Source organism: Oryzias latipes, chromosome 19 (genome assembly GCF_053564925.1).
Source record: "Oryzias latipes strain Hd-rR chromosome 19, Olatipes_Hd-rR_3.1".
In the NCBI taxonomy this organism is placed as follows: domain Eukaryota; kingdom Metazoa; phylum Chordata; class Actinopteri; order Beloniformes; family Adrianichthyidae; genus Oryzias; species Oryzias latipes.
Genome location: NC_136255.1, coordinates 25,342,079 through 25,365,439, shown reverse-complemented (window position 1 = coordinate 25,365,439; position 23,361 = coordinate 25,342,079). Strand labels below are relative to the sequence as shown.

Here is a 23,361-nt window from a genome sequence, read left to right as displayed (position 1 = left end):
AGAATTCTCCCCCTCATTTTGTTCGTTTGGACCTGCAGATGCACCGGGCTGGGGGCCTTCCCCTGCCAGTCCTACAGTAGACAATGGCACAGCAGCTTGGGGAAAACCGACAGACGCCCCATCCGGCTGGGGCGACCCCGATGAAGCCGGAGTGAAGACCCAGTGCTGGGGGAACCCTCCCTCAAACCCCGTCAGATCCGGTATGAAAGCAGAGTCGATAATCGAGGTGTTAAATTTGCTTTGGTGGACGTTTAGTGAACACAGACGCTGAATTCTTAATAAAAACCAGGGCTCTCCTATAGTTTTCGTTTTTTAGCTAAAATCCCAAAAACATGTCGTTTTTAAGGACGTAGTTTCTGCAGAGCGGCAGGAGTTCATTGGAAGTCCGCCTCTGAGTTGTGGGATCTTGAATCGTCTACAAGTGGATATATCAAAATGGGGCGGAGCAGGAAGCTTGTGGCCCGCCCGACGTATTCTTTGTCGCAAATACGATCTTTTTCCTACAGCATTTCTTTTGTCTGCTCCTGTATCAACCATTTGAACAAACAAATGCTCATAAATGCAATTTCAAACATAATTTATATTTTCCCCAATGTCAGAAAAGTGCCAAAAGAACAGTGTGGCTCTTCAAACAAGGAACTTCCTACATAAACGGCTACAGACTAAAGTCCTTACAGTTGTTGACTTTCTGTGCACATGAATTACACTTCCCCTCATGGATGGACCGAGTTAAACATTGGGATTCATTGATTTGATTGATTGACAGCAGTAATAAAACATAAAAGTGGGGTTTTATATGTCTGCCCTCTACTGCAGGTTCAAAGTCTATGCAAGATGGCTGGGGGGACAAAGAGAGCTCGATGGACGCCTCGCGCCACGCCAGCTGGGAGGACGAGGAGGATGCGGGTGGCATGTGGAACAGCACAGGCTCCCAGGGAAGCGGCTCCTCCTGGGGACAGGGCAGCAATGGAGGCTGGGGACAGAGCCAACAGGGGAAGAAGCCCAGCAACAAGGTGTGTCACTGTTGGTGAAAGAGACACTAGAAAATAGGATTGACGATTCTTAGAAGCTGCTGTTCTGGTGGAGAAAATGAAACGGCAATCTGCTTGTTGGTGGTTGTTGTTGTTTTTTTTTAAATGCAAACGTGCATGAAGTTCTGTTGTGACTTCAGTGTCTTTGGTCTCCTGACGTCGTCTCTCAGGGCCCCGTGAAAAGCGCCGGAGGAGATTCCTGGATGAGTCACATCAACAGACAGTTCTCTAACATGGGGCTGCTGGTAAAACCTCTTTCGATTGGCGTTGGTCGACACGGAACCGCGCATCGCTGTAAACGCTCCGGCCTTTTCTGCTCCACAGAGCGACGATCCCAGCAGCCCCAACATGGACCTGGCTCCAGGTTCTCTTCAGGAGAAGAAGATGGAAATGGAGAAAAGGGGAGGAATGAATGATTACAACGGAGACCTGAGGAAAGGAGGGAGAGGCGGTGGAGGGGGCGGGATGTACCGTCCTCCCGGGTCTAAGGAGGCTTCACCTGGGGACGCTGGGCCGTACTACGACAAGGTAACGCATCCCGCCCTTCATCTCGTTGGTCTACCTTTGACGTCCTCGCGTTGTTATAGTGTTGTCTCTCTACCTTTTCCACCTGTCCACGTCTGCATTGTCCTCCCTCCTTCACCACTCCTCAAATTGGGCCGTCATTGTGACAGACCTTGCATTTGCTCAGTCAGGATGGGTGCCCTGGGGAGGAGGGTCCCTGCTCTCTGTACTCGCCCCCCACTGTCTTCAAGCCCCATTCCCTCTTCAACCACTCTATTCCTTTTAGACAAGTAAGACGACTCCTCTTGTTTCTGTCCTGTTCTTTTCCTGAGGCTGTTGTGGAGTTCCTACAGGACTGTCTTTGATCTGCTTCCTGACTTTCTTTTCTGTTGGCGTGTGCGCTGTTGCCTCTTCCTTAACCGGTTAGTGTTGTGTTTCTAACCGCAGGGTGCTCCCAGTATCTTCGGCAGTTCAGGAGGGATGGCCCAGTCCAGACATCAGCCGACTATACCATCGAGCAATCATTCTCCAGGGATTCGAGCACAAGTGCCTCATCAGTTCCTGTCTCCTCAGGTATTTGGTTTTGTCTTCACTTAAAGCTGGTAAAGGCCGTGAGGCTGTGCGGTAACGGCTGCTCGGGGTAGGGATGGGTACCGAGCCCCGGGGCAACATTCTTCAAGACCGCAGTATCTGTAAGATCTGACCTCCACGGTTCTGCTATCGGTACTGGAGAAATCACATTTTGTGTGTGTTTGTGTCCCACAAGATGTAAACGTTATCTGCCAAATTTAACTCACCAAGTCAGTCATTTTCCCGTTAATTAATGATGAAATTAACTGCGCTATTCTTGCTGAAGAGGAGAGGTCTGCCTGGCTATTTGTGTCCACGGGGGGCGGGGCTGTTGTTCAGACAGGTAGTACGAGCGGGCAGAAGGAAGACAGCAGTGTGAATGCGCGGAGGGGGCGTGTCTGCAGCTGTTAACGCCGCCCAGAGTCTGATGATGATATGTTGCTCCATCTGTGTAGCACACGCTGGAGGGGGGGGGGGGGTGCACGCAGGGGAAAACAGCAAACGGGTAGAAAAGCGGTAGAAAGGGGGCGGGGCTTTGACTCACCGCTTATGATTCCAGACAAACTAACAGCTGCTTCCTAATAAAAAAATAGTTGTCATTCATAAAATTAATGATTTATTGGGTTTTACTGTACAGAAAAGCAGCTCTCCGCTGATGTGCAGCACTTCCACATATCGGCGCGTGTTGCTTTTCTCCGCTTCAGAAACCATCAGAATTACATTAATTGTGGGAGCGGCTGAGTTACGGGCGTCCAAATATGGTCGACGCTAGCGCTAAGGCTCCAGTGCTACAGGGTTAAACTGGCAGACGTAGCAGATCAGGAGTTCATCAAATCCTTTACATTTTCATGATCATTACTTGTTTCCAAATGAAGATCTGTTGCTGCGGTGTTTTTACTCAGGACTTCTGCAACCAGGACTGCAGTGAGAGGGGCCGAGTCACTGCTGCAGGATTGTTAAAGAGTTTAAAAATACTCGCTTCACGTCAGACACTAAATAAATCTTTAATCACTTTATTCTATTTCAGGCACTTCTTTTTTTTTATGGATTAAAGGTTGGATGTCAGTACTTTCCAAACCAGAGATGGTTTCTAAGTAAAGTAGATCCATACGAGACCGAACCACGGCTCTGTGATCGTATAGAACTTGTTCATCAAGAATGAAGCGGGTCCTCCTCTCGCTATGATAGATCATAGTACTTCGTAGTACCCTGATCCTCAAGGTCTGCCACTGTTCCTGATTTATCGTCCTCTCTGCACGTCTTACTGACTCAGGTGTTTCCTCACACTGACTGAACACAGCAAATAGTGCAGAGAACTAGAAAACTGGGTTTGAGGAGACCCACTAGGGTAGATTCTTGTATTTCTGGCATTTTTTTTTTCTGTGTACCATTTGATTTATTGATCCCCAATCAGACATGATGTATTGAACGCATAGATATTTTCTTTTCTTATTTGTTTTATTAGAAATGTTCCCATTAACAAATCAGAAATGGATCAGAATAAAAGTGGATGCGGGTAATTGCTCAACTTGGTAATGGTGGAAATGTTGAATATTGTCGGTTCTTGGGGGGGAAATGCAGACATTCATCGTTTGTTAGACTAAAATGTGGGCTGAACTTCCATCTTTCTGCCATTTTTATTTTTGCCACAAAGCACTCCAAGGGGATTATTTAATGCTTTATTAGAAATTTGAGATGGTTTATTCCAGACTCGCGGTCCAATCAATAAAAAAGGAGTAAACGGACCCACTACGTTAAAAAAGCACAGTGTCAAGAATACACAAGTTAAGAAGTAGTATACGAAACATTACAATATTTGATCTGATTTCAATCGGACACATTTCAGATTAGTTACCAAGTTTTTACGTGTAAAATGTATATTTGTGGTCATTATGAAAGGCTTAGGTTGGTGTTTAAACTCATAAAGAAAACGAAATGTTTCTACAATGTTGGAGAAGATTTAAAAAATGGTAGAAAATGTGTTTTTGGAGCAGTTTTTGTTTATTTGCAACAAACAGAATCAGATTTTTTAGGAAAAGCCAAGACTGTACGACTGTGAAAATGTGCTATAAAAACCTGGTTTCATTAGAACCCTCCAGTCTTTTCGTGCGCTTTAGCAGCTGTCGGCTTTTGTTTCTGCAGTCTGGCTCTGCGTTTTGGTCTTTTCGGCGTCTCTTGACATCCTCTCAGGAAACTGTGGCGATGCTCCTGCTGAACAGGCTGCCGTTGCCTCCTGTCGTGTCTCCAGGTGCCAGGCTCCGTGCTGAAGCAGATGCCCCCTCCCAGCGGGAGCATGGGCGGTGTCGGTGGCATGGGAGGAGTGACGGGAGTGGGAGGAGGAGTGTTCCCCCCACAGCTGTCTCCTCAGCACATCGCCATGCTCAGCAGTATCTACCCACCTCACATCCAGCTTCAGCTGGTGAGGAGCAGCGTTTTGTCCTTCAATCCACACTGTGATGAGCTGATTTGTGTCTTTTTTGTTGTGTTTGGGTCAATATTGTAGTTTTTGTTTTCACTAAAGGTGTTAAAAATGCATCTGTTTCTGCTTTTCTGCCCGTGTTCATTGAGGCTTGTCAGCTCCTTCTCCAGCAGCAGCAGCAGCAGCAGCAGCAGCAGCCGCCGCCGCAGCAGCTGCTGCAGAACCAGAGGAAGTTCCCCCCAAACGTCCGCCAGCAGACCGACCCTCAGGTACCGCCTCGCCGGCGCAGAGTCCTCCTTCCCTGTTCTGCAGCTCACTTCCTGTTCTGTCTCCTCAGTTGGCGAGGATCATGACGGTCCTGCAGCAGCAGAGGCAGCAGCAGCAGGTGGGGGGGCTGAGCGGCTCCAAACTCTCCCCTTCACACCATGGTCTGGGACCCAAGCTTGATCCCCTGCCACATCCGGGCCTGGGCAGCTCGGTGCCGGATCTGCAACAAAAGAATCTCGGACCCTACTCCGGTCCGAACCCTTTATTTACTTTTTTACATGTCTGACCCCGAATCTTTCATTTGTCGCACAGTTTCACCTTTTTTGTGTGTTTTTGGTGGCACAGGGTTTGGTCCAGGGGTGAACCTGCCAGGTTTGGACCTGGGGGGCTCGATGGGCGGTCAGCAGTCCCGTTTTAAATGGATGATGGAAGGAAACTGCTCCCCCGACTCTTCATCACCTGAAAACGCCTATCATAAAAATGGTGGGACGTGTTTTCCAGAACATTCTTGTCTCATGTGAGTCTCATGTGAGTCAGATCCATCTGCTTCAACGTCTTCGTCATCCTCCCAGGTCCCATGGCCCCCCACCACATGAAGATGCAGGCGAGCTCGCCGTACTCCCAGTACGACGGGCTGGTTGACGGGCTGAGTGACAGCTGGCATCGCACCCCCGGCAACAAGATGGCTTCCAAGCCGAGCAGCACGCCGAGCTGGCCGCCCGGTTGGTGATGATTTGTCATGATGGGGGGGCAAAGTTGTAGCTTTTTCTGATTTTTGGATGAATCTGTTTAAACTTGAATGGGTTTTTCCGTTGTAGAGTTCCAGCCTGGTGTGCCATGGAAAGGAATTGACCGCGTCGACCCTGAATCCGACCCCTACATGACCCCAGGGAGCATGATGGGAAACGCAGCTTCTCCAGGACTCAACGATTCGGAGCACCAGTTATTGGAAAACTCCGGTGAGCGCTAGAGAGGAAACACAGTCTGGCTTCTAAGTTCAGGAGTCGATCTGTCCTCCGTGACGGCAACAGCTGGTCTGCCTGAACCTTAAAACCTTTTAAAATATCTTTTAATGAATGAAATCTTTTGCCCCTTTTTATAGAACAATTTTAACCTCCAACATCACTCAAAGGGTCTTTTTTTATGTTTTAGATGCTAAAATAGTCTGACATGGAGACCCTTCCTCTCTTATTCCAACTCCTCTTCCTCCTCCAAATATCAGGCAGGAACTCTCCCCCCTCCTCGTTTCCATGTCTCAACATATACCGTATTTTCAGGACCATAGGGTGCACCGGGTTATAGGACGTGGTCTCAGTTACGGGGAATTTTTCCGTCTTTGACATATGCAAAAGGCGCACCGGGTTTTAAGGCACGTTAACGCCCCTTCGGACCCTCAGAGCCTCCAGAGCAGGTTTATGAAAGAACTCACTTGCACGCCTCCTTATCCTACACACGCGCTTAGACACTGCTGCCTAATAATAGTAAAACTTTTCACATCAACAAACATGCATTAAGTTCTGCAGCTGGATCTCGCCTACAAACTGTGTTTACCCACACAAACTCTGTGTACTTGGTATGATCCGCTCCCAACTGGCGGTCAGGGGCTTAAGTGGAAGATGCTGAACGCAGTGTTTGTTTGAAATGATGACTTAAAGATCATCTTGGCATTGATTTCTTTTTTTTTTTTCTTTCTCCCCCGGCAGATTCCACTCCTCCACTGAACACCTTGCTGCCTTCACCTGGTGCCTGGCCCTACAGTGCCTCAGACAGCCCCCTCAACCATGCACACAACCCAGGTCTCTAAGCATAGTGCTGTTTCTGCAACCTCAGAAACATCTGACAAGCCAGTTAAGAACAGATGAATGTCAAAACTTTTATTTTCGATGTGTTAACATATATCTGCCCCCCCCCACACACACAGCAAAGTACACAGATTATAAGACGAGCTGGCCCCCGGAGCCAATCGGACACAAGTCTTGGAAAGCCAGCCGCAGCAGCAGCAGCCAGTCCCAGATGTCCCGCCCACCTCCAGGCCTGGTGGGTCAGAAGCAGCCGTCGTCCTCCCCGTGGTCGGGAGGAGCCCCCCGCTTAGCCGGCCGAGGCTGGGGAAGTGGAGCCGTCACCGCCGGTATGGCCCCCACCTTTTCCTCTCTGAGACCAGAACCTGGTTTGGGTCTGAAGACGAAACGCCTGAGATGTGGGTTTGTGTTGCAGCCTCCACCTGGAGTGACGGCAGCGTTCGGGACAGCTGCTGGTTGGTGCTCAGCAACCTCACGCCGCAGGTACAAACCCGCCCACCCGACCTCTGTAGAGGCCACAGGAAGTCCCTTTCAGAATAAAGCTTATAGTTCCGCTTTCTCAATGAAGTCCTGTCAGGATTTAGAGAAACGTTTCTGCAGCTTTGAGGCAGAAGCTGGATGATTTCTGCCGGTTTTCCTGTTCATGAGCTCAGACTATAATCAGAGGAACTTAAACACAACATGCAGATGCAGAAGATCACTCGTGATGAAGGTCGAAGCCATGAACAGTGTTTGTTCTGGTTCCGGTTCTGCCGCCTCAGTTCATCGGGAAAATGTTTTTTTTGTGTCTTGCTTTCTGTTTTATCGTTTCTGTTGTCAGATCTGGATCCCTCACTGCTGTTCTCTTCTGCAGATCGATGGCTCCACTCTGAGAACCATCTGCATGCAGCACGGGCCCCTGCTGACCTTTCACCTGGGCCTGACCCAGGGAACCGCTCTGATCCGCTACGGCTCCAAGCAGGAGGCCTCGAAGGCCAGGAGCGCCCTTCACATGTAAGCGGATCTGCCGTGAGGCGGCGTTCAACCGTAGAAAGAGCCGCATGAATGTGCTGACGATGTGAACCCTGCCCTCCCTCCAGGTGCGTTCTGGGTAACACCACCATCCTGGCGGAGTTCGTCAGCGAGGAGGACGTGGCTCGCTACATTGCACATTCCCAGGCGGGAGGAGGGGGGAGCGGAGGAACCGCAGGCAGCTCGGCGGGCCCCGGGTCCACCGCTGCCTCCGCTGCGGGGGCCAGCAGTAACGGAGGGGGCTGCGAGAGGGGCGGGGCAGTAGGTAGCAGCATGGGAGGAGTGGAGGGGGCCTCCTCCACTGCAGGCGGGGCGTCTTCCAGCTCCGGATGGCAAAGTCTTGAAAGCACAGGCAGCTCTTTGGACCCGCCGGCCGGCCAGGGGCCCGGGCTGGGGATCTTCAGCCAGTGGAGCACCAACGGCGCCGGCGGGGCGGGGGCGGTGGAGCCCGGTCGGCAGGGACTGTGGGGCGGCATGGGCGCAACGGCGTACCCCACCAGCAACCTCTGGGCCTCTCCAGCACTCGAGGACCGCCACCAGATGGGGAGCCCCGCCTCCCTGCTGCCAGGGGACCTGCTGGGCGGGGGGGCCGACTCCATCTGACTGACACGGCACCCCCAACCCCCCCAAATCATCCGTTTACACCCAAGGAAAAGTACACTGGGCGTCCAACACCGACCCCCACACACCGGCCACATGCGCTCTCCGGGTCACGTGCACGCTCACCGCTCCACTTTAAATGAAGACGACAGGGAAACTTGAATGGGACTGGGGGGGGGGGGGTCCATTAACCTTTTAGGACTGGACTGAGAGCCGTCGGTCTTTTTACCCAGCATCCCTCAGGCGTGCACTGACATGTTTTTAATGTGCCACTGCTTTCTTTTCTAGAACTTGTCACGTTCTTGCAGACTGAGCCCTCTCAAGCACGCCGCCGGCTTTCTGCATTCCACTGTTCAGAAGGTCGGAGCAGAGCGGGAGCCTGCAGGTTTGGGCCACACTACTGACGCCTGACGGCGGCGTGTTTTCCTAGGTACCGACGCATCGCCACGGGAACCGGGGTGTACAGAGATCAAACGTCACACGCCAAACTTGCACTAAAATCCGACCTCCATCGAGCAGAGAAACGGCGAGATAAATCTTACAAGAGCTGTGGCCGTAGCCCCCCCACCCCCACCATCACTCACTCGCTGCTCTTATTCTGAAACTGTAACTTCCTGTTGGCGTTCAGATGTTCTGTTTTAAGAGAAAAAACATGAAGCAACTCCTCCCATGAACACTTCTTCCTTTCAATCCCGTTGGTTATACATCCTTGTGGAAACTCGCTTATCGGTTTGTCGCCATCCTGCCCCGCCCCCCCCCTTCCCCCACCTGCCTGAGTGAGCACAAAAGAGGCGGAGCCCACCTTCGGCCCAGAGGAGGACGACGAGACGAGCAGATCTGGACCGTTCTTATACCGTTGAATGTTTCTTTTTCCATTTGTGTCCAGAAGAGATTGGCGGCGGAAGCTGGCGTGTGTGTCTGCATCCATGTGTGCGTCTGCATGCATGTGCATACGTTTGTGTCTCCATACGTGTGCGCGTCTGCATACGTGTGTGTGTGTGTGTGTGTGCGCGCGTGTGTGTGTGCCTGCTCGTGAGCTCTTGGGCCTCAGTCAGGGAGGTGAACGCATCTGAAAGGGAGCGCCTGGATGTGAGAAAAACGAATTCAGAAACGTCGGCACTATTTTGTTATTTTTAAGCTTTTCTGCCTGTTTGTTTGTTTGTTTTCCTGTCCAATGCAATAAAAAGTGACGTTTTGTTTTTAAGACAAAGCAAACCAACTGAAGGCATTTGTGTGAAAAAGAAGCCGATGCCGCGTCCTACCATACCAAGCTGAGCTGGAACAGTGTTTTACAGACACGTTAAAGACATTACCTGTAATGTTTGACTGTGTTTTTGGTTGTTTTTTCCTTTTGTTATGTATCCATTTAAATTAAGTCGGTCTTTATTATCACTCCTGTTCAGGACGTTTTCATTTATTTCAGATGTTACAGAAATAAGAGGAAGTTAATTTAAAGCTGAAAAGAACAAGATAATAAAGGTTGAATTGAAGACTTTTTTTGTTTTCTTGCATTTCCTTTAAGTCTAAACATCCGGTGATCCAAATCCAAATGAGTGAGTTGAAAGCAGAACCTTTCTGGGTTCTGTCAGCTGCAGATCTGTTATGTGGAACGTGTCATGACAGGTCAGCAGCAGTCCTCCAGGGTTAGGAACGCTCAAATGCAGCTTCTGACTTAAGAAAAAGGGAGGTTTTTCAAAATAAAAGCGTTATTCTTTTCAAGAAAAAAGGGGGAGTGGTAAATTTAACAAGTTTAAGAACAAAGACTGCTTCATTTCCTCAAAACAAATTATTTTTTCCCCCTACAAACCATAATTGCTTGCTGAAATTTAAAGCAGATTCTTTGAAATGTCAGAAGCTTCCTTTCACATTTAAATATAGATCACTTTTCCCAGAAAGACTAAAGTTCTTAACTAGGTCAAAAAGACAGAAGTAAAACACACAAATCCTCCTGTTCTATTAGTTTCTGTAAGATTTACAAATAAAGTAACTAAAAGTTTCCTTTAAATCTGTTGATTGCACCAAAATCAGCAAAGAAATACAAGTTTCAAAGTAAAAAAAAAACATTTTAAAACTTTTTTGTATCTTTTAAAAATGGATCAATTTGATGCAAAACATAACAGGCGGGCCAAACGTTTAAAATAAATGACTGAATCCGGCTATCATAGAAACCTGCTGAAATCAAAAGGTTTTCGGGGTTTTAAAATTCTCAAAGAATAGACTTCAAAGCAGCTCTGCTTGTGTACAAGTCTCTCCATGGCCGAGCACCAAAGTACATCTCTGACATGTTAGTGCCATATGAACCATCTCGTACTCTGAGGACCTCAGGGGCCGGCCTCCTGTTGATGCCCAGAGTCAGAACTAAACAAGGGGAATCAGCGTTTCAATATTCTGCAGCTAAAATCTGGAACAGCCTCCCTGAAGTCGTAAGACAGGCCTCTTCTGTGTTCATGTTCAAATCTAGACTTAAAACATTTCTGTTTAGCCGTGTATATGACTGAAAGGTCCTATCTGCACTTTTCTTTCCTTTCCTTCCTTTATTTTTAAATCAATTTTCAAAAATTTTTTTTCTTTTCTTTTAAAGTAAATTTTACGTTGATTATTTCTATGATGTATTGTGATTTTAATGCATTTTTCTGTTTTGTGAAGCACCTTGAATTACTTTGTGTACGAATTGTGCTACACAAATAAACTTGCCTTGCCTAAAAGCATCAGCTGAGTTCATGGAGTGTCCGGACAAATGGCGCTCCAGAGTTTGGATCTCTCCATCACCTCCAGTTTTGAAATCTGTGTGAGGAAAAACCAATCAAACCTGACCTGAGGATCCCAGAACACAAGAGGGGTTGTGGAATATCAGTACTCAGAGATGTGACAATGTAGGGTTTTCAAAATAAGAGCCTTAATGTAAACTAAATAAATGGATTCTGAGATTAACTGGGAGCAGATGCAGTTCTGCTCAAACTGGTAGCCACCAGTTTTTACTGTGAAAATTATTTGATAAAATTGTAATTAATACAGTATATTTTCATCCATTGGAAGTAGCCGAATCTGTCTTTTATTCTGAAAATCTTTGCTTTAAATAACTGGAGGGAAAGGTAAAGAAAACCTTTTGCCCTTTTTACCTGCTGTTGTAAGCAGGGGACCTTTTTTGTTGTTGTCTCGATGAATTTAAGAGCAATATAAAGGTTAGGCTGTTGCAATCAACTTTCTGGGTCTTTTATTTTGGGAGAGATGTCTCCCTTCCAAAATAAAAGACCCAGAAAGTTGGTTCCACTGCTTGGCCTCATTGTTTCAATTATATGTGGGAGAACATGAATTAGTTTGAGTCTTTTATTCTGTTGAAAGCTTTAGCACTTTTTCAAAAATGTTTTTGGTTAATTTTCAGTCATTAATGTTTGTTTGTTTGTTTGTCTGTTTTGTTTACATATTTCTCCCTCACATCCAGGAAAACTCTCGTCCAAATGAATAATCCCAGTTCGGAATTCCTGGGGAATTTGGATTCATAGCGTCCGTTTTGGCTCGGCCTCCATGTCTGTGATGTGTGGGGCGCGTGACTGCCCCCCCCCCCCCCCCCCCCCCCCGAACCACCAGTGAGGCGGCTTTAAGACAATCCGGGCATCTGCGAATGACATCATCGATACTGTCAATGGGGTAAACGGAGGGAGTACAGGCTGCGAGGGGGAGGCACGCGGGAGCAAAACAAACGCACGAGCGCGGATCGGATCTTCGGCCGCTCAGGATTCGGATCCCACGTCTCGGAGGTGATGGTGATGGGCGCGTCGCTGTCCGCGGTCCTGAGTGAGGAACGGGGCGAGCACTGGTGAGGAGGGGGGGGGGGGTTGTGTGTGTTTTTGTGTGTGTGTGGGGGTGGGGGGGTGGGTTTGAAGTGTCGCCTGAGCCCAGAATGGGGCAGGTGGTCTGGGGGGTGGGGTATTTTTGTGGAGGGGCGCGGCCGCTGACCTGACGCGCGCCGCCTATGCCGCCTGAGGCGCGCGCGCGCGCATAGCCCGCTGCAGCAGACGCCGCAGACGGAGCGCAGCTGCTGCAGCCTGGAGGAGATCTGGGGACGCGGCCAGAACTTCAGGAGGACGTGAACGCGGCTCCTGCTGGAACCAAAGTCTGGCAAGTCCGGGGGGAGGAGGTCACGTGACCCATCTGGATTTTGGCCCACCAGAAATGAGGAGTTTATGCAAATGAGCTGTACTCAGAATCCTTTGAAGTGCTTTGGGAAGAGGAGATGCGGATCCAGCCTCCAACCCCCCCACCTCCTGCAGCACTGAATAACTCATGTTATAAAACCCCCCTTACCCCCACCCCATACACACACACCCCTCTGTTCTTTCTCCTCTGCTCTCACCTTCTCCTCATCTTCATCAGAGCTCCTCATCCCGGAGGATGAAGGCTGTTCCCTGGCTTCATGTAGGACTCATGGAAGTGAGCTTCCTCCTCCTCCTCACCTCCAGCTCGCCGCTGCTCCTCCCGCCTCCTTCCCCTTCCTCCGTTCTCTCGTGACACAGCAGCCCTGGGAGGTTAACTGCAGCTCCGGCTCGGCGGCGTCCGTCCCGCTGACTGATCTGTGTTTGAACCCCTCAGAGAGTCTGGAGCTGCCATGGAGCTGTGCGTGGGGAACAAGTACCGCCTCGGGAGGAAGATCGGGAGCGGGTCCTTCGGGGACATCTACCTCGGTGGGATTCGTGTTGTTTTTTTTTGTTTGTTTGTTTGTTTGTTTGTTTGTTTTGGGCTCCGTCATGATCTGCCCCCCCCCCCCCCTTGCAGGGTCAAACATCGCCACAGGAGAAGAGGTGGCCATCAAACTGGAATGTGTGAAGACCAAACACCCACAGCTCCACATAGAGAGCAAGTTCTACAAGATGATGCAGGGTGGAGGTGAGGCGAGATGGGGGGGGGGACAGGGATGAAGGCGGGAAACGTCACAGATTTCAGCTGTTCAGAGGTCCCGGTCCATTTAGGCTGAGGTAGTTCAGGATTTCGGTTCTCTCCAGTCAGTGTTTTCCTTCTGTCGTGTGATATTGTTTGTTTTTTAAAACAAAACAAACAAACAAAACAACTAAAGCTTAAATCAATGTTGTTGTGGGCAACACTAAGTCAAACACTGAAAAAACAAGCCCTGTTGAAATAAGTCAAATAATCCTAAAATTTGTTTATATAAATACATATACATTTATTTTTATATTTCTATATATGATGCTTAGAATTTTAAAATAAAATCTTCAAAAAGGAAACAAAGAAAATAATTCTTGCTTTAAACCCTATAGATTCAAACCACTTTGGCACCAAAATGACCTTCGTTTAGCATCTAAACAAAACCATGAGGGGAATTACATTTGGAAAAAAAATCATTTTCAAGGAGTTAAGAAAAGAATCAGGTCACCAAGAAAGGTTTTCTCAAATTAAGATTATTTTAATCTCAAAAAACTTTCTGGATGAGATTATTTTTCTTGAAAGACAGAAAACATTTTACTTTCTTTAAAACTCACTCTGTTGAAAATGGTGTCTTTGTTGTTTTTAACGTGTTCTTGTAGCATTTTTCTCATGATCTGGGACGTCTATTAGGAAAATTAATCTTAAAATTGCATTTCTAAGTATTCTCTCATTCAAATCATTGTGAATCAGGAGCAGATGAAAAAATGCAGTTTGCAAAAGATCATATTTGTGACGTAGAAAACGAACGGCGGGCCACAAGCTTCATGCTCCGCCCCTTTCTGATTCATCCACTTGCAGACAAATAGATCAAGTAAACAAAGAGATGACGGGAAGGGGGGGCGGGGTTGCTCCGTGCCATCAGTACAGCAGCAGAGACTTCCTGTTAGCTTTTAAGATGGAAGGAGAAATCGTTTCAGTTCGTTGCCTCTTTCAGGTTCGTTTCTGCTGCACATTTATCCCCAGAAAACTGTTTGTTTGATCGAGTTTTCATGGATTTCTGTGGAGGATATGAAGCTTTAGTGTCTTCATTTCATGTTGCTGTTGTTTTGTTTAGGATCTAAAAGCTTTTTGTTGTTAGATCTTTGGTGTCGCTCCGCTTCACGTCTGCTCCTTCCTTTGGTTTCAGTCAAATCTTTATTTGGCTTTCGGCTCCTGGGGCCTCATTTATAAACGTTGCGTACGCACAAAAGAAGGCGTACGCCACTCTCTACGCAATAGTTGAGATTTATAAAAAGCAAACTTGACGGGAAAATGTGCGGTCCTCCACGCAAGCTCTGACCCAGGCGTACGCACAAAAACGGGTGAAATGAGAAACGGCGACGCCGTCGGCAGATGGAAGAAACACGTGAAAGTGAAAATGACAATACTGCCTCTCAGAAATAACATGAAGACTTCACAAAGCAAGTCTGACAATTAACAGCTACACGAACACCCGTTTGATCGATCAGCAGTGAAACAAACAAAACAATCAAACGAAAATTACAACAGAAATTCAAATGAACACTTATTTGCAGAAAGAAAAGTGAAACATGTTCTGCAATATTGGCATGTTGTGCAATTCATCCTCATAAATAATATAGTTAACAGAACGAAATAATGTACAAAACTGACATTCCCGTCAATGTGTCCGTCTGGCGGAGCAGATATAGGTGCAATCAGACAGACAGATGGATAGATAGAGAGAGATGCATTAATTGTCCACTGGGGAAATTTGTTTGCATATTAAAACATGTCTTCATAAGCTACAGAATTATGGTATTCATGCATATGCCTTTAGTTTGTTTTATTTTTGATAAAACAATGTATGGCGTATGTCTCGACCATTCAGAAAGCAACAAGAAATTACATTTGCGCTGATCAATTTCCCATTTCCACGTCGATTATTCCCGACATCTGTAGCTTGTCAGATGTAATTAAATGGAGGGAAATAAAATGCCCCATCACAATGCGTAATGACGCACAATGGCTGATCTTGTGCTCTTAGAAGATGTGGCAAATGGAAGAATTCAGAGTGAACGCATCTTTAGACAGCAAGAAGACTTGCTGGCAAACGAGGACGAGTGGCTTATGAGCCGGTTCTGACTTCCTCCAGCCGTCCCGTTGGACCTCTGCGGGCTTTTGGGCCCGACGTTACAGAGGAGCACCCGGAGGAACCACGCGTGTCACCCGGTGCATCTGGCGCTCCGGTACCCCCCCGTGGCAGAAACACTCTGGCGATGCAGCGCTAGACGTTTTTTATGCCTCGACTTTGATGTCCGACCATTTCTTCTTTATTTCGGCCACGGTCCGAGATTGTGAGGCTACAGCATTTACGGCGTCTGCCACCGTCTGCCACTCACGTGCCTTTTTGGCATTAGTAATGGCCATACTGTGCCCTCCAAACAACATTCTTCTCCTCTTTTCCACCTCGCCAATAATAACTTCTACTTCACATTGAGTGAAGTTACGTTTTTTTCATTTCCTCTCTGTGTTTACCATGGTTTCCCAATCAATGAATATTCATTTGTGGGCGTTTCACGGACTATTTATGGGCAACTATGGGCGTGTCATGAAGCCGCAAAAGCTGCGCTGCATTTAGAATTGGTTGTGATTTATTAAGGGAAAGATGCGTAGGATGTGCGTGCGCACGGTTTTATAAATCTGAATATTTCTGTGCGTACGCACGTCCTATGTTCCATCCGTACGCCACTTCTGATGCAAATCCTACGCAAAGTTTTATAAATGAGGCCCCTGGTCTTTTAGTTTTTGCGTTGTTGAGCTTCTTTTTTTTTTTTAACCTCCTTTTGATTCTCCATCTCCACTGATGGTCACCAGATAACATTTACCAGCACTTAAATAAACTGAGCCCACCTGTTTACACTTCCGCCGCCGTGCCTGCACACTAAAAGCTCCATAGTCAGGAAAAAACCAAGTTGGTTTGTTTTCACCCCAACTCCAAAGGTCACTGTTTACTGGGTTATTTAAAAATATTAAAATATCAACAAAAAAATATGTATATAAATCCATACGTAAATAACCCAAGTTTTCTAAGAATGTGGCAGTGTTTGAGGTTTTTCATGAGACGATGTGGCATGAAACAATTCGCCGTCATACAGTCTGTGGCACAGAACCAACGACCCGGTATCTAATCTATTCCACAAAAAGATTTTGAAACCAGATTGTTCATATAAAGAGGAGCTTTTGATGTTTTGTGAGTCTCTTTGGAAAACAAGCCACCTAGTGGTTACTTAGTGAACAACATCTGATTTCACTCACTTTTGTTTTCATGTGAGCTTCAATCCGGAAGTCAAAGAGTGACCGCAGCCGCTTGTTTTAAAGGTGCACTGTGGAGGAAAGTTTTAAAAACTTCTACACAAAACCAAACTTCTTCTAAAATAGTCCAGAGGGATGTTATCTGGACGAGTCTTTTGAAATCAGGAAAAAAAAACTTTGAAGAGTTTGTTTTTGTGATTGATGCAAACCAAAAGTGAAAAACTGAATTTTTTTTGGCAAACAGATTCAGCCAGGAAGTCCTGGGATTTTCCTGTGTCTGTGGTTCCTCTCGGTTTCTTTGGTCCAGTTTTGGGTTACGTTTCCTGTGAAAATTGGTTAAAAACTTGGAGAAGATCCAAACTTCCAATTTTAAGGAAGTCTGGTGCAGCTGAAATACCACCTTAAATCCTGTGAAGGGGTTCTCTGTGCTGTCCTAATGTTTTACATCGTTTTTCTTGACAATTTCGGGTAAATCCTTTGAAAGTTAGACTTTCTTGGATTCCAGAAGTTCAAGGTTTCTGTTTGTATGCATAAATGGGACTGGACTCGGTTCAATCGCTGCGTTTTTGTGCCGTCTCCTCCTGAAAGTGGGCATCCCGTTCATCAAGTGGTGCGGGGCAGAGGGCGACTACAACGTCATGGTGATGGAGCTGCTCGGTCCCAGTCTGGAGGATCTGTTCAACTTCTGCTCCCGCAAGTTCAGCCTGAAAACAGTCCTGCTGCTGGCCGACCAGATGGTGAGACGCTCCCCCCAGATTTTGAACGGCGTTGGCGTGGCGTTTCCCGTGTGGCTCGCACATTTTTTGCTGGAATATTGTGAACATTTAATGCATGAATTGTTGGCTCAAAATGATATGGCATACGATAGGACCATATTAGGAATGTGGGCGTGGTTAACGGAAAAAACCTCTGTTGCTAAGGAAATCCAGAAGTTTACTTTTGCAGATTCTTCTAAAAATGACATAAATCTGTTCGTCGCCCCCAGGCGACCATAAAGTAAAATGGTTGCTATGGAGATAAAACCAACAGAAAAGCTGCCACTTTGACAGAAAGTCTTTTTTAAGAATTTGTTGCATGCGAGTCTGACCACGGTGGCAGGGGCAGAAGGGGAGAGTAAGGGGTATGTGGCAGCTGCTCAGTCAATGAGGGTGGGGTCAAAGGGGGGCAGCGGGGATGGGGTGCATGTTTATTTGTTTTTGGAGGAGGGTAAGAAGAAGACGGTCCAGGTTTCTACGTTTGTGTGAACACGATGCTGTTAGGTTTGACCGAAGATGCTCAGTTTTTTGACAGTTTGTCGTTTGTTTTTTTTTCTGGCACGAAGACGGAGTTTCATCTTCTACTAAGCTTTTTAATCCCTTTAATGGCCTCTTTTGATCATCCTGTTGTCTCTTGGCTGCAGCCGCCATTTTTCCCCCCGACAGAGGTCGATGGCGTCTGAAAGCAGAGCTGCTGACTGCTGCGCTTCGTTTTCCAGTTTGTCTAAACTGCAGTCTGATCAGATTTAGGCATTAAAGTGTTTCTGATGGCGTCCAAGGAAGCTTCAGCGGTGATGGAGGAGCTCCAAGACGCTTCTTCAGCTCTTATTCTGAAACTTTCCTGGTTTTGTATGAGATTAAATAATGATTGATTGTACTTGTTGGTGTTTTATGTCGTCAGGACGTTAGTAAAGCCAAATTCTCTACTTTAGCTTTTTATTTAACCAATAGCCTCATTTAGTGAAAATGCTGAAGTAGGGTTGGGCGATGTCCCCTAAATTGGCAGTTGACGATGTTTGCAGTCCACCATCGGGATGGACGATGATATCGTTGGGGGGGGGCTATTGCCATTCGTCATTTTACTTTATTTATTTTATTTCCCAAATAATGACTCATCCGCGATGATCCAGTCTAAACTGAGGGAAGTGACTTTAAAAAAAAAATCAAATAAACAAAATAGAAAAGAAGTGGTCCGGTCCTGCGTTTGATCAGACCGGTGGAGCGAGCGAACGTGTCTCTAGAAGAGCAGACGGACTTAAAGTTTTGTGCTTTAGGGGAAGTAAGGATGCTTTGTTACGTGTAGGAGATTTAGGACTGTGATCTGTCCCGCAGCTCTGCATTAACGAGCAACCGGAATTTAGGACGAGCGGGTCTCCCGGTAAAACAGTGTGTGTCGGGGCAGAGCTCGGAGCGCTAGCTAGCTAAAGCAGTGTGTAAGCTTCGAAGCAGAAAGGCCGCTCAGTCCTTAGAAACCGTTCAAACATTTGTGTTTCCAGTCGTGTCCCGACAAAATAAAGGCTGATGTTATTCCCACATATTTACGTGCAGCCAAGATGCAGATTGCAGCGTTTCACGCATGGATTTATGTTCATGCTAATGTTGTTAGCCCGTGTTAGCATACTGCTAATCCTGGTTTCCGGCTCTGTTTTTCAACAGAAAAAGCACTGACCACACGGATTAAAATGATGAGCGAACAGGCGCTTCATAATAACCGTAAAATCAATAAAAGCACGTTTAGGAGATCATCTTGTATAATAATAATAAAATAACAGAGCTGACGTATCTATGTATGTAGCCGCTCGGCGGAACTAAGTTTCGCTTCCGGTTTTTTAAAACACTACTGCGCATGTGCGAATGATTTATTCCGACCAAAAGTGTGACACATGTGAATGTTTTTTATAATCTGAAAAAGTTTTTATGGGCCCATCTACACGGTTGGATTCTAATCTGACCATTGATCCCATCAAGATATTTTGCACATGTAACCGCGTTTTATGGTGTCGACTCGCAGCGTGCCGGGGGCGTGGCATCACAATGGTGTCTCTCCATCGGGATGTCAGTCACCCATCACGATGGACGATGGTATCGTCCATCGGCACAACCCTACGCTGAAGCATCAAATACATTTCACCTGAGGATGAGCTGCTGATTCAGAACTTAAAAATAAAAGCACAGTCTTTGAGTTTTCCCTGGAAACGTCTCCTTTTCTGGACTCAGATGTTCCTCCTCTGCCCTCCAGATCAGCAGGATCGAGTACATCCACTCCAAGAACTTCATCCACAGAGACGTGAAGCCCGACAACTTCCTGATGGGGCTGGGAAAGAAGGGCAACCTGGTCTACATCATCGACTTCGGCTTGGCCAAGAAATACAGAGACGCTCGAACGCACCAGCACATCCCTTACCGCGAGAACAAGAACCTCACCGGCACGGCACGCTACGCCTCCATCAACACCCACCTGGGCATTGGTAAGGGAGCCGCCCCGCCTCCGTCCTCTTTGTTCTTCTCCCCTCCCTAAAACCTCCACCTTTCCTTTCGCCCCCCGCTGTCACAGAGCAGTCCCGACGGGACGACCTGGAGTCTCTGGGTTACGTTCTGATGTACTTCAACCTGGGCTCCCTGCCCTGGCAGGGGCTGAAGGCCGCCACCAAGGGGCAGAAGTATGAGCGCATCAGCGAGAAGAAGATGTCCACCCCCATCGGGGTGCTCTGCAGAGGCTACCCCTGTGAGTAAAAACCTGCTGGGAATTCCCGGAAAAAAAAGTCTTCAGATCCGTATTTGAGCCTCTTCTGTGACTCCCAGCCGAGTTCTCCACCTACCTGAACTATTGCCGCTCGCTGCGCTTCGACGACAAACCCGACTACTCCTACCTGAGGCAGCTCTTCAGGAACCTCTTCCACCGGCAGGGCTTCTCCTACGACTACGTCTTCGACTGGAACATGCTGAAGTTTGTGGGTGTCCCGCCGCCGGTGGAAGTGCTTCGCCCCGGTCCCCCCGCAGACGTTCTCACCCGTTTTCTGCTCAGGGCGCCGGCAGGACCCCAGAGGAGGGCGATAAGGAGAGGAAGGAGGGGAAAGACGGAGAGGAGCGGGCAGGAGGAGGTCAGAGAGGAGGTCGAGCCCCGCCCACCGGTCCCACCCCCAATGCGGCCAATAGAGTCCGGAACGAGGCGGACGCAGCTCCATCCAGCACGCGGGGGGTCCAGCAGTCAGGTCAGGCGGGAGTTTGGGTGCCGCTCGAGCGCGGCGGCACTGGGTTTGACGGGTGTGTGTGTGCGCAGGAAACCGCTCGCCACAGGCAGGCCGAGCCGAGCGAGCCGAGCGTGAGAGGAAAGTGGCCATGAGGCTCCACCGCGGCGCCCCCGCCAACATCTCCTCCTCTGACCTCAACGCGCGCCTTGACCAATCACGCATCGCCGCGTCACAGGTAGAACCGCAGGTTTCGAACATTTCTGTGGTGTGTTTTGGTTTGGACGGATGAACTTCCTGTTCTGCCTGATGCTGATTCAAGCATGGATAATAAATCTGGAATCGCTAATCAGACTTTCTTTCTGATGTGATGAAGGCCAACTGTGTTTTTAAAATAAGTATTCAAAAGTTTTGTAGAAAAATGAAAGACCTACAGTGAATTGTTGTTGGATGTCCTGAAACCATCCCAGATCAATCTCCATTCAGCTCCAGTCAGTCAGAAACTATCAATTTTTTGGTTTTCTGCCCACTTTTCTGCTCAGTTTAATCGATCTTGGCCAAATATCACCAAAGAAATTAGAAAGTTGTTGAAATTTGCCAGTTTATAATCTTTGGATCCAATTAAAGTCACTTCAGAGGTAAAAATAAATAAATAAATGAACAAGGTTTTCTGAAAACTCAGAAGATTATTTAACCAAATAAAAGTTTTTAAAACAATAACTGATCAAATGTTTACATCCTACTAAAAATTAGCAGACTGGCTAGTTTGTGCATCAAGCCACCAGATGTGTATGTTGTGAACGCCACATGGATCCGGTTTGCTTTCATTCTTGTATGAGCTTCATTCAGGAAGTCACAGACTTTGGTCAAATGGGAAACAACTTTAGGGAGAAAATGTCAGATTATCACAGATTTCACCAAACGTTTATGTGACTCTGTAGAAAAATTAAAACCCTGAGCCATTCGGAGAGTTGTTGGAACCATCCATTTCTGTTCTAAAAACTGACTTTGATTGTAACTGAGACCTGGACCGAGTGAGTCTGACGTCATCCATTGAAAACGGTTCACCTCTGGCTCCAACGACGACAAGTCAATTCAGTCGACATTTACTCGCTATGCGGAGTCAGAGTTGCTATGGCAACCACCCTCGCCAATCAGGAGTGAGCTTGTTGGATGGCCACACCCCTACCACTTGAAAGCAGGCTACACGTCACGTTCTGAACATTGAACTTGGGGGGACCAACAGGCTCCACCTACTTTTATTGAGACGTCTGATTGGTCAATTTACAACTTGAACTATAGAGAATATATATTTAATAAGAATTGTTTCAAAGCCAGATGGGTCTCCTGACCAAAAGAATAACTGAGTAACTGCTGGTTATTTTTCCATAAACGTTTATGGGATTTTGGCCTCTTGGAGCCACTTCCTGTTTGGAAAGCCAGGGGGCGGGGTCACTCAGTCCAGTTCTCATTTACAGTCAATGGTCTCTAACAAGCGTAAACATATTAATTTTAAGTGTTGGATAAAATCTGTAGTTTCAACTCGATATGTGAACAAAAGTGGAAAAAATAGAGAAACGAGACTGAAATGAAGAGAAGCCCAGAGGAAAACCTCTAAATGAATGAAAAGTGACGTTTCATCTCCTCTTCTCGTCCCACCTGCAGGTCAGTGTGCCGTTTGAACATCTGGCAAAGTGAGGTTCTTCTCACTGACAGCAGGTATGGACACCTACACAAACACACACACATTTGAAACACCATCCATCTGTTTTCCTTCACAGTTTTAATGAGGCTGAAATGAAGCTTTCGCTATTTTAACAGTTTCTTTGCTGTCATTTCAATCAATTTAAAGAGAAACTTCGACATCAATAATTAGGATAAAAGAAAATAAAAGAGGTCAAAAATAGTCATATTACAAAGACTGATAATTTCTTACAATTTACTAAAGTTCTTTCAAAATAAAAGTGTCTTATTTTTACATTTGAGTGAAACTGTTTTGGTTTATCTTAAATCTTAAATCGTGGAAAATCTGATTTAAGTTTTCTGCTGTGAACCGAATGTGTTCTGGTGCTTCAACAGCTGAGGTTCACCACAGTGGTTTTGGATGACGGAAGAAGAAGAGGAGGAGGAGGATGAGAAGGAGGAAGAGGCAGCGTTATGTGCCTTCAAAACCAAAGATGGAACATCTGTCAGTGGCTCCTCTTGCAAAAAACAAAATAAAAAAGAAAGTAGAAAATACAAAGGAAAGAAAAGGGACTTCATATCAACGATTCTGTGGTTGAATTGAAATAATCTACATCTTCTGCCTCCAGTGTTATTCATTATAATAAAGTACATCAAAAAGCTGCAGCTGAAGCAGAGGAGCAGAGTGACCGGCTGAATGTGAAGATCCTCTTTTTGTCTTGTCTGTGTTCTTATCCCAAGTGTTAGTTCAACCTTCAGCTTCAGTGTAAAAGAAGGAAAACGACGAATGAAAGTGGGGAAAACAGAGAAACACCTTCAGAAAAGGCCTTTAGGGAAAGGTGTCATTTAATGTTGTTTTTTTAATGAGGTGTAAATGTGTAGATACACTTCATCAGAATATGAGGCTCTCATGTCGGATGCAGCCGGACCGTGGAACATCAAAGGCAGTGACGGACCTTTGGAGTCAGCCGAGTGCGTTCAGGTTTTCACTCTGGCAGGCAATGACACAGAGGTTCCTGTTAGGATGATGGAAATCACTGAGGCTCTGTATATTTCTCCACCAGAAGTCCACTTTATTACCATGATTTTTGTGTATATTTTCTAATTGAATAAAGATATACACATCCTACTCAGATTTATGACGCAACCATGTCTCTGATTGTGATTATTTGAACTAAAAATGTTCAACAGCAGAAAATATATTTTTCTATTGTTGCGTTTTAAAAGAATTAAGACCAAATACAATGAAAACAAATGGTATAATGTTTCATTACACTAATTTAGGTAAATAAATAAATTAATAAATCCATCTCCACCTACACATTACTGCACACAAACAGA

At 46.7% G+C, this 23,361-nt stretch overlaps 2 protein-coding genes across 21 annotated transcripts in view; both read left to right on the top strand.

Moving 5' to 3' along the window:
• The window catches only part of tnrc6ba (trinucleotide repeat containing adaptor 6Ba), a 43,606-nt gene extending 33,913 nt beyond the window's left edge, over nt 1–9,693 (top strand). For 14 of the 20 annotated variants that reach the window (XM_078937491.1, XM_078937488.1, XM_078937507.1 and 11 more), the window contains 17 exons: nt 39–200; nt 817–1,013; nt 1,172–1,276; nt 1,356–1,559; nt 1,706–1,825; nt 1,983–2,108; nt 4,354–4,524; nt 4,674–4,793; nt 4,862–5,042; nt 5,137–5,274; nt 5,364–5,513; nt 5,610–5,750; nt 6,495–6,587; nt 6,713–6,919; nt 7,006–7,073; nt 7,444–7,583; nt 7,670–9,693. In XM_078937491.1, the coding sequence (XP_078793617.1) occupies nt 39–200; nt 817–1,013; nt 1,172–1,276; nt 1,356–1,559; nt 1,706–1,825; nt 1,983–2,108; nt 4,354–4,524; nt 4,674–4,793; nt 4,862–5,042; nt 5,137–5,274; nt 5,364–5,513; nt 5,610–5,750; nt 6,495–6,587; nt 6,713–6,919; nt 7,006–7,073; nt 7,444–7,583; nt 7,670–8,204 (2,858 nt within the window). In that variant the 3' untranslated portion in view covers nt 8,205–9,693. The remainder of the gene's footprint in view (nt 1–38; nt 201–816; nt 1,014–1,171; nt 1,277–1,355; nt 1,560–1,705; nt 1,826–1,982; nt 2,109–4,353; nt 4,525–4,673; nt 4,794–4,861; nt 5,043–5,136; nt 5,275–5,363; nt 5,514–5,609; nt 5,751–6,494; nt 6,588–6,712; nt 6,920–7,005; nt 7,074–7,443; nt 7,584–7,669) is intronic. The other 6 variants (XM_078937490.1, XM_078937489.1, XM_078937500.1 and 3 more) reach the window with 6 other exon arrangements.
• Nucleotides 9,694–11,825: 2,132 nt separating this feature from the next.
• On the top strand, nt 11,826–23,167 carry csnk1e (casein kinase 1, epsilon). Its single transcript, XM_023949648.2, has 11 exons — nt 11,826–12,018; nt 12,792–12,883; nt 12,975–13,085; nt 16,983–17,131; nt 19,389–19,617; nt 19,704–19,874; nt 19,952–20,100; nt 20,175–20,361; nt 20,430–20,575; nt 22,003–22,056; nt 22,417–23,167. Exons 2-10 carry the CDS (start codon nt 12,808–12,810, stop codon nt 22,033–22,035), a joined length of 1,251 nt encoding a protein of 416 aa, XP_023805416.1. The 5' UTR covers nt 11,826–12,018; nt 12,792–12,807; the 3' UTR covers nt 22,036–22,056; nt 22,417–23,167.
• The last annotated feature ends 194 nt before the right edge of the window (nt 23,168–23,361 follow it).